Consider the following 15,099-nt stretch of genomic DNA (forward strand, 5'->3'; position numbering starts at 1 on the left):
TCTAAAAGAAATCTGTCCACTAGAAGTTACATGGGGGCAAAGCATTTCATCTTCTGTAGTCAGAAGGTGCACAGCCAACCAGAAGGCTGAAAGCTTCAAGTATTCCACTTCTCTGCTGATCAGCCCCTAGAAACCATTAAGGACCGACCATTTCCCTTGAGGTCTGCCTTCTCTCCCTCATGGAGGAGTGATGAAAACCCAAGGGAACCCGTCCCTCACTGGGCAGCTGGGCTCAATCAACATCCCAGAATCTTTTGCCTCGTCCTTCTTCTGGCACCCAGAAAAAATGGCTTGCTTTCTTGGTGGTGATTTGCCTCCTTGTCCGAAGCCAAGAAAGCTGAAGCACTTCAGTAAAAAGACATAATAACACCTTTTAAAATAGAATTTTAAACACAGATACACAAAGATGAAAGCAAAAGTAGTAGTCTCAGGCTGAGGGTGTGTTTCAGTGGGAGAGCACTTGCCTAGCATGCACAAGGGCTGAGGTTCTATCCCCAGCCCCGCAAAGAAAATTCCTAAACTGTATGGTCTGGTATTGAAATATCTGGAATCTGAGCACTGAATTTTGTTCTGAACTTATTAGTCTTACCCTGAAAGTTCTCCAGGGAAAATACTTATGCTGCTTATATTGACCAGCTCTCAGATTTCCTTGAGTCCAGGGACTGTCCTTCAACAGTCCTTCCCCTTATCTAGCCTTCTTCTCTTCTGCTTCAGCACCCTTTAACTCATTTGACTTCATGGATGCCATTCCCCTTGTCATTTGTCTTGAACTGAATAACTCATGTCGGTCCCTTCCCTTCTGCCTTCCCTCAAACAAAACCACCCTGTTCTTCTGTCTTCCAGATATTTGGCATGATCTTCAGTATGATCTTGTGCTGTGCTATCCGCAGGAGCCGCGAGATGGTCTAGAGTCAGCTCACAACCCTGAGCAGGAAAATCCACCCCCGAAGATTGTGGGGGGTTTTTTGGTTTTTTTGGCCACTAACGTTAGCATCCATTCTGCATTTCTAAACAAAAGTTATTCTGTGTTTGTCATTTTAATGCTTTATTCAACATTGACATTTGTAGTTGAGGGATTTGGGGGTTTGGTTTGCTTTGGTTTATATTTTTGTTGTTGTTTATTTTTGCTTGTATGTTAGCAGAAATCCTGCAATGAAAGGTACTATATTTGCTAGACTCTAGACAACAGATATTGTACATAAAGAGAATTTTTTTGTCTTAAATAGATAAAAATGTCTATCAAATTTAATCAGGTTGTAACTTATATTGAAGACAATTTGATACATAATAAAAGATTATGACAATATCCTGGACTGGTTTTTGATTTTTGCTTCCTTTAAATTTTTTTAAAGAGCTAATTAATTTTCAAACGTTTTCAACTACTGTTTACTCTGACTACATTTATATGAGAAGTCAGTTGGAAGATGTATCTCCCTACTTACTAGTGAAGAAATCAAGGCATGGAGAGATTAAGAGATTGGGGTAGGGGACTTCCAGGGATTGAGCCCAGCACCTCGTGCTTGCTAGGCAAGAGCTCTGCCACTCAGCTGAGTTCCCAGCTCTTTTCTTCATTTATTTTATTTTGAGGCAGGGTCTTGCTAAGTTGTCCAGGCTGGCTTCGAATTTGCAACCATCCTGCCCCAGCCTCCTGAGTAGCTGAGATTTACAGGCATGTGCCACTGCACCAGGCAACCATTGGTTTTATATAAATTGCAGAGAGGACCTGAAAAACAGGGAAGGTCCAAAGGCAGAGTCAGCTGCATGTTCATGGGTCTCAGCAAGGGATCTAAGAGTCTAAGGACTTGATTCTGTCAAGGTTCTCCCTCTTTGCCTCAGCCATGATTTAAACCCACCCAGGAATAAGTGACCTGAGGGTATTTCCCACCCCATGCATCCTCTGCCATCAGGCTGGCTTGGTAGGCCTGAGTATCTAATGTAATTGTCTCCACTCATGTCTTGGCCCTCAGATACCTGGAGAGCTAATTGGATTTCTTTCCTTTGAAATTGGATTTCCCCAAACCATCTGCTTCCCCTGTGGAAATGCAGGCAGGATCCAATCTTATCCCAGTGCAGAATCTGCACTGCTTGGAAGGATCCAGATCCAGACCTGACTAGGCCGGGCAAATTGGAGAGGACCCACTCAGTGGGGCTGTTCTAACGACCCCTCTGGCACCTATAGATCTAGGCAAGATTCAAGTGGTCCAGCTGCCCCTTGTGTTACCCTGGAAGTTGGAGAGACACGTAGATTATTCTCCATTCTTCGCCCATGGAGAAATAGCAAAAGAGCAGTTTCTGAATTGCCCAGGACTGCAACACTCAAACAAGCCCAGAGAAGTATCGCTATGGTAGAAAGAACAGACTTTAGAAATAGACCAACATTCAATTTATGTCCCTGACATTCAACTAGCATGGTTGTGGGCTTCAGCTCCTTTGTTAGTTGGAGCTAGTAAAACACACATAGTTTTTAAATGGCAAATGTTTATTTTTTTTTTTTTAAATTACATACACTGGGCGTGGTGGTTCACACCTATAATCCTAGCTACTTGGTAGTCCAAGGTAAGAGGATTACAAGTTTGAGGCCAGCCTTGGCAATTTAGTGAGACTCTGTCTCAAAAAATAAAAAAAGGATTGTGGTTCAGTGTTAGAGCACCCCTGGGTGTCATCTCAAGTACAACAACCAAAAATCCAGTAGATGTAATGTTCCAGAGTGGGATTCCAGGATTCCTCTGAAGACTAGTCACACAACTCTTGAGGTTTCTTACCATGACAGCAACTTCCACAGCTTCATGAGGAGTTGGCTACAGGCCAGTCACAGTTTTGACATGTGGGATGAGATCACAGAAAAATGGTGAAATTTCAGAGCAAAAATGTGGAACACATAAAAGGAAGTCTATTAAGAAGAATTAGGGAAGAGGAAGAGGAGGAGGAGGAGGAAGAGCCAACTGCCTTGAAATAGCCAGGGTAACAATAGACTCTGTTCTTTCATTTGGACAGAAGGCAGGGCAGCAGCATTGACCTGGCTACCATTGTTTTGGTTTGGAAATAAAGTGGAGCAAAACGTGCAATCCACTTTGCATAATCTTTGACAGTTATCATTGATGAAGAAAATGAGTTGGAGAAGGAAGGGGAAATGCAAAAAATGGTATTCAGCAAACTAAAGTTAATAATCCTCTAAATCTCTAAGAAACAAATACAATCCCATGTATTTGACTCAGGGGAACTTATATCTCATCTACAATGTCCTTAACCCAGCTAGACCTAGAAAAACCTAGACCCTAAGTCAGTGGCCACCACCCTTTGTATCAGCCTGTCCTCTGGTTTCCTTCTGAACCAGCATGGAGTTCCCCATCGCTGCCCATCCTCTCAGATCCTCCCCACAACACCCAAGCATTGGAAGATACAACAGTATTTTTGCCCATGAGTGACATATTGGCCACATTCTGGGTTTAAAGCAATGGCAGAAAAGGAAGATAACAAACAGTCCTTCTGTTAAGTGCAAATCTCCCTCCCCCAGGGAAAATCACGATTTATCAGGCCCTGGCTAACATGGGCGACTGTTTCATCATTTTCTCCATGAATGGTTAACTATTGTACATGTTATAAGTTTTATCTCCTTTCAATTACAATAGACTATAAATTGTTAAATAACAATGTACAATCAGGGTCCAGCCAGGAAAACAATCCAAAATAGGTCATTCGTCACAGAGAATTTAATGTAGGAAATTGGCTAAACGACTGTTGAAAAACAAAAAAATCACTGAGAGAACAAGGAGGTAATGCGGAAATAATAGCCAGAAGAAACAACTCCCAGCCCAAAGGCTGGGGAAGCAGAGGAAAGAGGTGGCTTATCAGATCCTAGGAATCCAGAGGAGGGACACATGTTCCAGCTGCTGCCAGTTCCTCTGAGGGATGACTCTGAGATTACTGAATTCCATCCAGTGAAGCCTGAGCCTGGTTTTACCTTCCCGGACTGAGGCTTAGAAATGCAGTTAGCCTTAAAAAGGAGAAATACAAATAGCCAACAAATATGTGAACGCAAATCAAAACCACAATGAGATATCATCTCTCTCCAGTTAGGCGATTATGGGGAGAAGAGAGAGAAGGAGAAGGGAAGGGAAGAGAAAAGGAGAAGAGAGTAGAGAAGAAGAGAGGAGAAAGAAGAGATGCTGGCAAGAATGTAGGAAAAAAAGGAACTCCTACACATTGGTTGAGAATGTAAATCAGCACAAACACTGTAGAGAACAGAATAAAGTTTCTTCAAAAAACTAAAAACTGGTCTACCATAGATCTAGCTATTCTACTCCTGGGTGTATATCCAAAGGAATCAGCCTAGGTGTCCATCAACAGATGAATGGATAAAGAAAATGTGTATATGCACAATGAAGAATTATTCAGCTTATAAAGAGTGAAATCCTGTCATCTGCATCAAAATGGATAGAACTAGAGGACATTATGTTAGTGAAATAAAGCAGATACAGAAAGACAAGTACCACATGTTTTCTCTCATATTTGGAAAATATGTGGAAATTTTTAAAAAGTCAACCTGAGCCAGACACAATGATGCATGCCTATAGTCCCAGTTAGGTAGCCTTGAAGACCATAGGCTAGAGATTTTAAAGAAGTGAGTCCAATCATAGCTGGGAACCTGTGTTGATAATGTTCTGCTTTGCCTCAGGGACTGGGTCAGGGTTCTGTCACGTACCCTCAGGTTCCAATGAAATCACTGGTTGTGAGTTGTCTATTCCATTTGCTAACTCCACAGTTGGGGAGGGAGCATTAACCCTGCCAGCCTAACACATTTCTATCTCCTGCTTTCAATGGGAAACTGTGGGATTTATTCTGAACCCCAGTACCTGCAGGTGGTGACAGACCAGCAGAGAGAGAGAGACCATCTTGCACAACAGTTCCAAATTAACTCTGGGGAAGTTGGGTGCCGGGGCACTTGAGACTGAGGCAGGAGGATCGCAAGCTAGAGGACAGCCTCAACAACTTAGTGAGATCATTCCTCAAAATAAAAAAAAAGAAAAAGGATTGGGGACGTAGCTCAGTGGTAAAGTACCCTTGAGTTCAATACCCAGTACAAAAAATAAACAAACTAATTCTGGAGAACACAAAATAAAATAGAGTGACGCACATTCAAGGCCCTCTGTACTCTTGTCCCTTCCTACCCATTTATATACCTTTCCACCCCAAATGCAGGCCCCAACCCAAGGGGTTTTCCTTTGCATCAGCACTTAAGTTTAACACACTGTGCTCACCACCATCTACTGAAAGTCCCTCCCTCTCTTCCTCTCAAGATATTTCCATCCCTTCGAGGTACAGCTCAGATCCTCATCACCCATCACAGCTGTGGCAGAGACCCCTGCTGACTCTCACAGGTCCCTGCCCGCTCTGTGGGGAGTGCAGTTGATGCTGGCAGTGGCTGCCCAGCCAGTCTCCTTGTGTGGGTGAAGGACTAGGTAATCACTTCTTGCCAGTGAAATAAAAGTAGTAGTGATGGGCAGATCTTGCAGTGTAGAAGATTTAGTAGAGGAAACCTGAGGGCCTGAAGGAAGTTGTTGAGGGATCTGGGGTCCCAGAAATGACCACACAAGGCCAAGCTGGCAGAACAGATGGTCAAGTGCATGAGTGGGGATACAGCAGAAGATACTTTGCATTATATTAAACTCTGAATTTTCTGGGCTTATCTGTTACAGTAGCTAACCTGATGCCTCTAGCTGCTGCCTATTGCTGCTTCACTTCACTTTCTACAGTACTTGCAGTGTGGTCAGGTGATGCTGTACCTTGCCCTAATTTGTTAGGATGCTACAGTCATAATTATTAGAAGCCTAAAGTCAAAGATTTTTAAATAATAAGGAACTGTGTCACATACAGGAAGTTCAGAGGTAGGGGAGTTCCATGGTTAGCTATCATCAACACATTGGCTTTAACCCTTAAGTTTGTTCCTTCATGGTCACATGGTGACTGCCGTAACTCAAGGTCTCATCTAAACCCACAATGTCTATGTCTTAAGAGTAGAAGAGAAAATGTTCCTCCCTGGTGTCTCTCTTCTAAGAATATGAAAATCATTACAGGAATTCCTCAGAAGACTTCCCCTCACGTATCATTGGCCAGAACTGATCACAAGCCCATCTTTAAAACAACACAAGTAGAGTGGAATTACCATGACCAGATCAGACTAAGCAGGCGCAGGGCTGGGGAGAGTCCAGCCTCACCCAAGCACAAGGCTTGGGGACCAGTAGGACAAGGTGGCAGAGCAAGACCTAACCTGTAGGCCAGATTCATGTGTCCCATACTGTCCTCTTATCATCTCAGCCTATGTAAGGTATAAACTTCTGAGCAGTATATCTGTATTCTGAAGTCACCAAGATTTTATAGAGGTCACGTTAGAGAGATACTTTACCAGGTACCAAAAACTTGAGTGGGACTGAGGGAGTAGCTCTGTAGTGGAGTGCTTGCCTAGCATATAGGAGGATATGGATTCGACCCCCACCACCACAAATTTTAAAGAAAAACTTCTAGAAATGACAGGAGCCGAGAGTGGTGGCACACATCTATAATCCCAGCGATTCGGGAGCCTGAAGCAGGAGGATCACAAGTTTGAGGCCAACCTGGGCAATTTAGGGAGACTCTGTCACAAAACAAAAAGTGCTGGGATGTAGATGCAGTTCAGTGGTAGAGTGCTTGCCTCACATGCATGAGGTCCTGGGTTCCATCCCTAATGTCACAAAAAAAAAAAAAAAAGAGGAAGGAAGGAAAAAGAAGGAAAGAATGTGGAGTGACCTAGAAGACCAAATGATTACAGCTAGGAAATCTAACTCCTTGCTCCCAAACACAACTCGTTCCTGCATTGTTACACTGGTCTCAGTTTCATCACTTGTCACATACAGATAATCTGTCTAATCTCTAAGGTCTCACATTCTCTAGTTGTAATCTTCCAAAGCCAGCAGCCAGGTCTTCCCTTTTCCTCTATATCCCCAACATTACTCTGGGTGCAGGGTCGACATTCACTTGGGACAGTAGCCATTCAAGAACTTTAATACTTCAACTCTGTGAATGACACATAGCAATGTGTAGCTGTACTAACCATGAGATCTCACACTGTGAGAGTAGTCTGGAAGAGTAAATCAAGGAGCTGGTGAGGGAAGCTGAGGGTGCAGAGACAGACTCAAGTTCACATCCTGCCTCAGTCACTCACTGAGTGTCTTTGGGCAAGTCACTTAACCTCTAAACTCCTGGCACACATCTATACCATAAGGGACGATTTCCAGGCTGCAGGGTAGCAACCTAATAGGGCACAGAGTGGTGTTGAGCCCATGATGACCCACCTGGTTATTGTGTCACAAATAAGCAGCCCTTAAAAAGAGCAAGACGCATAAATGAGGAAACCAGCACCCAGGGCTAGACCCTACGGGTTGGAGGCAGGTTGTTAGGACTACTAAGGCAGCCTGGGATGGGCTAGTGAGCAGAAAGCCAGCAGCAGGGTAAGAAGTGGGGAAGGGCAGGAAGAGTTTGAAGTTGAAGTCTCAGAACGAGGAGTAAGGGTCACCTTAAAACAATCATCTGCAGACTCCTGCAACATTTCCCAAAGATTTTGGACCCTGGGAAAAGGCCTTTCCCTCTAGCACTATCCCTTTACAGTTTTGGGGAATTAGAGATTTCAATAAAATCCTTTCATTGGGGGCTGGGGATACAGCTCAGTGGTACAGTACATGCTAAAGCATGCACAAGACCCTGGGTTCAATCCCCAGCAAAAAAAAGAAAAAAGAAAAAAATTCTTCCAGTGACCTGGCCTCTCAGTTGTTTGCCCATGACCAGTGGCATTCAAACTTGTTTCTCTATGACACAACCATACGTGTGGCACAGTACACACACACGCCATATTCATAAATGAAATGAAATGAAACTTACGATGATACCTATCCTTGCTCCATGCAGTGTTCTCTGTCATTTTCTGTACTACTTTATGTTGGTTGCAGCCCACTAACTTAATTGTATGACCACTAATGGGCTGTGTCTCTCAGTTTGCAAAGTACTGCCTTAGACTTTTTCATTACTCCACTCCATTTTTAGAGATCAAAAAGTTTTTGAAAAGGAACCAGCAACAGAAACTGAGAAATAGCCAATGAGGTAGAAGGAAAAAAAAAAAAATTCATTAGCTCAATCCAAGTATCACACCCTTTTTTTCTTTCTTTCAGTCCTGGGGATTTAACTCAAGAGTGCTTTACCACCATGCTACATCCCAGGCCTTTATTATTTTGAGACAGAGTCTCCCTAAATTGCTTAGGCTGGCCTCAAACTTGTGATCTTCCCACCTCAGTCTCCCAAATTACTTGGATTAAAGGCATGACCCACCACACCCAGCAAGCATCACACTCTCTAATCTCATTCCTACAGAAAGTTTGCAGTATTAGCTCAGGATCATTTTCTTCTCAATAAGGACACAGAATCTCTCTTTTTTCAGGTTCTAAAGTCATTTAAGAAGGGTCATTGCAGGGCTGGGAGTAGCTCAGTTAGCTAGCATGCCCGAAGTCATAGGTTCTATCCCCAGAACCACAAAAAGAAAAAAAGGGGAGGGGGGATCATCCCAATAGAATTTAGGGCTTTCCTACCACTACCCTGTATACTCTTTGAAGTACTAAATAACTTGGAATAACTTTAGCCCAATTTGAATAGGAAAGACCACCATACCATAATGCATAGACACAACCACCACATAGCTGGCAATCCCAGCCTGCATCATCTACCCAGAGTACCAATGAACCATTGTGGGAGGGACAACATTGTGGGCCTCCTTGACCTACCTATTATACTCTAAATGACAGATCTGGGAAATGTGAGAAAGCAAAGTACAAGACTGGGCGGGGCGGGAAGCTCAGTGGTTGAGCTTGTGATTAGCATGCCCAAGGCCTCGGGTCCAATCCCAAGCATCAAAAATGAATAAATAATAAAATTTTTTTAAATGCATAAAGCTGGAGGAAAAAGAATATGTGATATTTAACTCATCATCTTGGCTCAGAAACCTATGGGGAATAAATATTATAAAACAGTTTCTTAAGATATCTATCACTTAACTGGGCACAGTGGCACGGGCTATAACACTGGCTACTCAGAGGATCCCAAGTTCAAGGCCAGCCTGGGCAACTTATTCTCTGTCTCAAAATAAAGTTCAATAGAGGACCTTGAAGGTCAAGGTAGCTCAGTGGTAGAGCACTTACCTAAACATATCTGAGGTCCTGGGTTCAATTCCCAGCACCACAAAAAAAAAAAAAAAAAAAAGAAAGAAAAAAAAAAGTCCTCTCTCTCTAATTAAACTCTCAACTCAAGAGTCTTTAGAGTTCATACATTGTCATTTTCAGTATACCTAAAACTCTATTACTATCAGGTCTCAAGCAATGAATTCTCCCGGACTTATTTCTAGAGTCTACTTCATACAGTAGACTTACTTTATCTACTTCATACAGTAGACATACTTTATCCACTTTATTTCAAACTACCCAAGAAGCAGTGGGTAGTTTTGTTTTGTTTTGTTTTGTTTTTTTGTTTTGTTTTGTTTTTCCTGAACTCACAGGCTGTCTACCACTGAGCTACATCCCCAGTCCTTTTTATTTTTTATTTTGAGACAGGGTCTCCCTAATTTGCTAAGTCTGTTCTCAAACTCACAATCCTCCTGTTTCCTCATCCCGCGTCACTGGGATTACAGGTATGCACCACCATCCCTGGTAAAAGTAAGTTTCAATCACCATGATAATGAAGTTCCCTCTAATTTAACACACAAAAAAAGGCAATCTGAAGCAACTTCAATGTTAGTCAATCAGTTATGTTCCTATTGACCAATCTCCCTGTCCCAATCTTACAAAGTAACTTTGAAATGACCAATCTGCTTTTCGTCTTGTTTCTGCTTTTTTCAAGCCCTTCTCTAAAATCAGCCTCCTTGTTGACCATCAGAGATCTGTTGTGGAACAAACTATTGCCTTGACTCAAGAATAGAAAACAAAACCAATCAATATGGTGAAACTAAATTCCTGTAATTTTGTCCTGTGATGGGTTAGGGTTTAGATATAGGTGTTCCCCAAAAGCTCATGAGTGAGACAATGCAAGAAAGTTTAGAGGTGAAATGATTGGGTTATGAGAGCCTTAACCTAATCAGTGCATTCACCTCTGATAGGGATTAACTGGGTGGTAACTGAAGGTTACTGGAGGCTGGAGGAGGTGGGTTTTGAGGGCGTGCCTTGGGCATATGTATTTTCTCTGTTGAGTGCAGCTCTCTGCTTCCTGGTACCATGTCCTGAGGTGCTTTCCCCCTCCGTAACTCCCTTCTGCCTTGATTTTCTACCTCCCTTGGACACAGAACAATGGAGTTGACCATCTGTGGATTGAGACCTCTGAAACTGTGAGCATCAAATAAAGTTTTCCTGGGGGCTGGGGAGACAGCTCAGTCGGTAGAGTGCTTGCCTTGTAAGCACAAGGCCCTGGGTTCGATCCCCAGCACCCAAAAAAAAAAAAAAAAAACCAAATCCAAATAAAGTTTTCCTTCTCTAAAATTATTCTTGTCAGGTCTTTTCATCACAGTAGCAGAGAAAGCTGACTCAAACAGATAGTAGCTCATAATAATGATCCATGAATTGGTTCATTCAAATAAATAGTTACTGAGGCCCCACTGTCGCTCTGTGCCAAGTACTGTTCAAGGTACTGGAGATGCAGCAGGGAGCAAAGAGCACACCCTTGCCGGAAAGTTCATCTGAGGGGGAAGGGAATGGGGAGCAGCAATAAGAAAATAAGCGGGAGGAACCAGGCGCAGTGGCACACACCTGTAGTTTCAGCTACTCGGGAGGTAAGGCAGGAGGATCACTTAAGCCCAGGAATTTGAGATCTATCTGGGCAAAATAGTAAGACCACATTTCAAAAAGGTACAAGAGCTCTGTTAGGGGTGTTGCTCAGTAGTAAAGCACTTGTGTACCATGCGTGAGTCCCCGATTCCATCCCTAGCACAAGAAAGCTAGAAAGAACAAAAGGGAAGGAACGAGAAAGAAAGAGATGGATGACTGGAAGGAAGGAAAAGAAAAAAGCTAAGAGAACTGCCTAACACATACTAATTAAAAATTATGGCCCAGAGGATGGCTCAGGCCTATAATCCCAGCAGTTCCAAAGGCTGAAGCAGGAGGATTAACAGTTCAAATTCAGTCTCCACAATTTAGAAGGCCCTAAGCAATTTAGTGAGACTCTAACTCTAAACTAAAAAGAAAAAAATTTAAGGGCCAGTTAAGCACCCCTGGATTCAATCCCCAGTACCAAAAAAAAAAAAAAAAAAAAAATATATATATATATATATATATATATATATATATATTATGGAATGTTCCGGGTGCGGTGGTGTACACCAGTAATCCCAGTGACTCAGGAAGCTAAGGCAAGAGAATTGCAAGTCCAAGGTCAGTCTCAGCAACTTAGCCAGGCCCTAAGCAATTTAGTGAGACCCTATCCCAAAATTAAAAAGTAGAAAGTACTGGAGCTGTGGTTCAGTGGCATAGCATTTGTGGACTCAATCCCTAGTTCTGTCAAAAAAATAAATGAATAAATATGGAATGAATACACTAAATGAATTAATACTCCTTATTCAAGAACAAAATTACAGTAAAGTTAACTTAAATAACTCAGATTGGTCTTATTTGTGATTCTAGAATCAGGCAACACTCTATTCCATGAAAGAATGAGTGTTCAGATGGGCCCCATGGAGGCATTTGGTATTATAAATAGACAAGGGACCAGGAAAGAAGAAACAGAACAAAAGGCTGATGGGACATTTCAAAGTTTCTTTCTCTGAAGTGAGCGACAAGGAGACAGAACAATAGGAAAACAACTGATTAGTTCAGGTTACCTTTTTTGTGTTAAGGCAGAGGAAACTTTATTATGATGGTGACTGAAATTACCCTATTTGAGAACTTTGGCCGTTATAGTTTTCTGAAGGTCAGATAACAACTTTGTTTCTGTAGGGTGAGGGGAACTTGAATAACCCCGGTTTTATTTTTGTCCTGGTCCATTGGGGCCTAGGGCAGGAGCTTAATCCAAAACACCGGCCTCCTGTGACTTTTATTTAACAATAGTGAGTGATGGAGTCGGGAATTAAGCCACACCTATTTGCCTCTGTAGTACATAGCACTAGCCTCCTGCCCCTGCACCTTTCAGGAAACCAAAGGCTTCCAGAGCTGGGGTGAACTCCAGGATGCTCCATGTACAGCCTGCACTATCCCTAACAAGGAGCCCATGCCTCAGAGGCATGGTAGGCACTCAGTACCAGAGCCCAAATTAGCCCCAGAATAAGGGGATGACTTCACAGTGGCTGTCCCAGTGTACCTGAGCCTAAAGACATACCAGAACGTCAAGTGCGATTTTCAGAACAGGCCCTCCTGCCTTCCAGCCAGGGTGTCCACTTCCTGTGAACAAGTCACAGAAGAAGATAAATGGCAAAGGCATTTAGGATCAAAGCCTAGAGTCTGCAGCTGAAGTGATTTGGAATCTTCCCTCAAAGCAGAAAGTCACCTGCCACAGGCTAGACAAGTAGAGGTGGCCCTCGGATCTGGCCAGCACTGGAAAGGCAGTGCCCAAGGTGGCCTCAGACATTGCCTCATTCCAGCTTCTGTGGGAGAAGGAATTGTACCCCACCCTTACAAGGGGACCTCTCATATAGCACCTGCCTGTTCCCAGGACACCCAGAGGGAGGCCAGAGTCAACATGAAGACTCAAGGAGAGGGAAGTAGGAAATTCATTGCAAAAGAAAATGAGAGAGCTGGGCATGGTGGTGCACACCTGTAATCCCAGCCACTTGGGAGGCTGAGGCAGGAGGATTGCAAGTTCCAGGCCAGCCTTGGCAACTTAGCAAGGTGCTATGCGACTTAGTGATACCCTGTCTCAAAATAAAAAATAAAAAGGGAATGGGATGTAGCTCAGTGGTTAAGCATCCCTGGGTTCAATCCCTGGTGCAAAAGAAAAAGGAAGGAAGGAAGGAAGGAAGGAAGGAAGGGAGGGAGGGGAAGAAAAGAAAGAAAGAAAGAAAGAGAGAGAGAGAGAGAGAGAGAGAAAGAGAGAGAGAGAAAGAAAAAGGAAGGAAGGATATGATTTTTAATCTGAGAGGAATTGGATAGTGACAAGAGAGCACAAAGGAAAAAGAAAGATAAGGAAGAGCAAGGGCAGGACACCAAGTTAAGAGGGAGCTGGAGCGAGAGCTGCAGAAATGGCCAGGAGACATCTGTTTTGTAGGAATACCTGGTCCAACATTCAATTTGAAATTGTCATTGCTGCTCTGTAAATTCCCTCTATCTCACCAGATCATCAGGAAAGCTTGCCACAAACACAGACACCCTGTGACTGCTGGGAGGAGGTGGATTGTGAAATAAAGGAAGAAGCTGACTGGGTGGACAAACAGGAATAACAAAGGTAAGAGGTGATGAAATTGTTGCCTGGTCGAGCACAGTGGTACACTCCATCACAGAACTCAGGAGGCTGAGGCAGGAGGATCACAAGTTGGAGACCAGCCTCAGCAACTTAGCAAGATCCTGGCCCAAAATAAAAAGGACTGGGAATATAGCTCAGTGGTAAAGCACCCCAGGGTTTAATCCTCAGTCCCAAAGAAAAAAGAAAAGATTGCTGCCCAGATAGAACCAGGAATGTAGGACCAAACTGACAAAAAGAATGCAGTCCAACCTCTGCCCCAGGAAGCCTCTGAAACTTTGAGAAAGACACTGAACTTCCCACAATGAGAGGATGAAGATTTGAGCCAATCTTATCCAGATCTTAGGCATTGGGATAGGCAGGGGCAGATGCCGTCCGCCAGCTTTCTGTGTGAAGCGTGTTAGCACCTTCCACCTGGTTCTGGTGGGTGACATCACACCACCCTCTGCTCTGGTCACAGGGATGCTGGTTTTCAAGTGTAATGCCCAAGGAGCATCCTCAGGTTCTCCTTCATGACTGCCTGCCACTGTCGTTCTGTGGCCCTGAGGTAACCCCTGCTCTTGTCTGAGCCTCAGTTTGCTCATTGTAAACAGAGACCCCAGCAACTTCTTCACAGGTTTTAGGGATTAAAACCCCTATAATTGTTAATTTTATGTGTTATGTCTGCTAGGCCACAATACCCAGATTTATTTTGGCAAACGCTATTCTGGAAATTTCTGTGAGGGTATTTTAGGATGAGATCTACGTTTAAACGGATGAACTTTGAGTAAAGCTGATAGCCTGCCATAATGTGGATGGGCCTCATCCAATCAGTTGAAGACCTGAACACAGACTGACCTTGCCCAAATAAACATGAACCAAAGCTCTTCCCTGGGTCTCAGCCTAGCAGTCTGCCCTGCAAGTTGTTGACTCACCAAGACTCCAAAACTCCAAAGTCACAATAGCCAGTTCCTTAAAATCTCTCTCCCTCTCTGCCTTTCTCTCTCTCTTTCATACACACAGACATACACACAGACACACACACACACACACACACACACACACACGCGTGCATGCACACACACATACCTCCTATTTGTTCTGTTGTCTGGCGAACCCTGACTAATACAACCTCTAATTGTGTCCTGTGTGCTGTTGGTATTTAGTTAAGGTCACTGCTCCCAGGGGTGTTCTGAATCTGAAAGGGCATATGCTTTACCTAAAACTGTCACTCTTATCGCTTCCAGCCTCTATCTGATTCCCAAGCAGTTCTTTTTGGCTATTTTCACTTTTCATTTGGCAGTACTGGGGATGAACCCGGGGCCTCCTGCCAGCCCCCAAGCAACTTTTGAGGGCGATGGCAAGATCCACGGTGGGGGCCTCTCTGTCTACACCCATGGCTTCCTAATTGCTCTTCTGCTGGTCGGGCACGCTTTCTTGTGGTTGCAGCAGGACTGGGTGAAAAAGCACCATCTCTTTCCTCGGGGAGGTGTGCTCCCCACTGTGTCCGAATGCTCCAGAGTGTAAAATCTGAGAAGTCTATGGAGCTAAAGGGCCCTGAGAAATGCCCTGGCCGAGGTCCTCACTTTGCAGCTGAGGAGCAGAGGGAAAGCCATCTGCACAGACAGTTGGTGACAGAAGCAGAAGAGCTCTGGCCCACTGGTGTCATGC

The 15,099-nt window shown here is 43.8% G+C and overlaps 1 protein-coding gene across 1 annotated transcript in view; it reads left to right on the top strand.

The window, feature by feature from the left end:
- The window catches only part of Cd9 (CD9 molecule), a 33,051-nt gene extending 31,745 nt beyond the window's left edge, over nt 1–1,306 (top strand). Inside the window, exon 8 of the mRNA XM_047548897.1 lies at nt 844–1,306. Coding sequence (XP_047404853.1) covers nt 844–909 — 66 coding nt within the window. The 3' untranslated portion in view covers nt 910–1,306. The remainder of the gene's footprint in view (nt 1–843) is intronic.
- The last annotated feature ends 13,793 nt before the right edge of the window (nt 1,307–15,099 follow it).

This window comes from Sciurus carolinensis, chromosome 4 (genome assembly GCF_902686445.1).
Source record: "Sciurus carolinensis chromosome 4, mSciCar1.2, whole genome shotgun sequence".
In the NCBI taxonomy this organism is placed as follows: domain Eukaryota; kingdom Metazoa; phylum Chordata; class Mammalia; order Rodentia; family Sciuridae; genus Sciurus; species Sciurus carolinensis.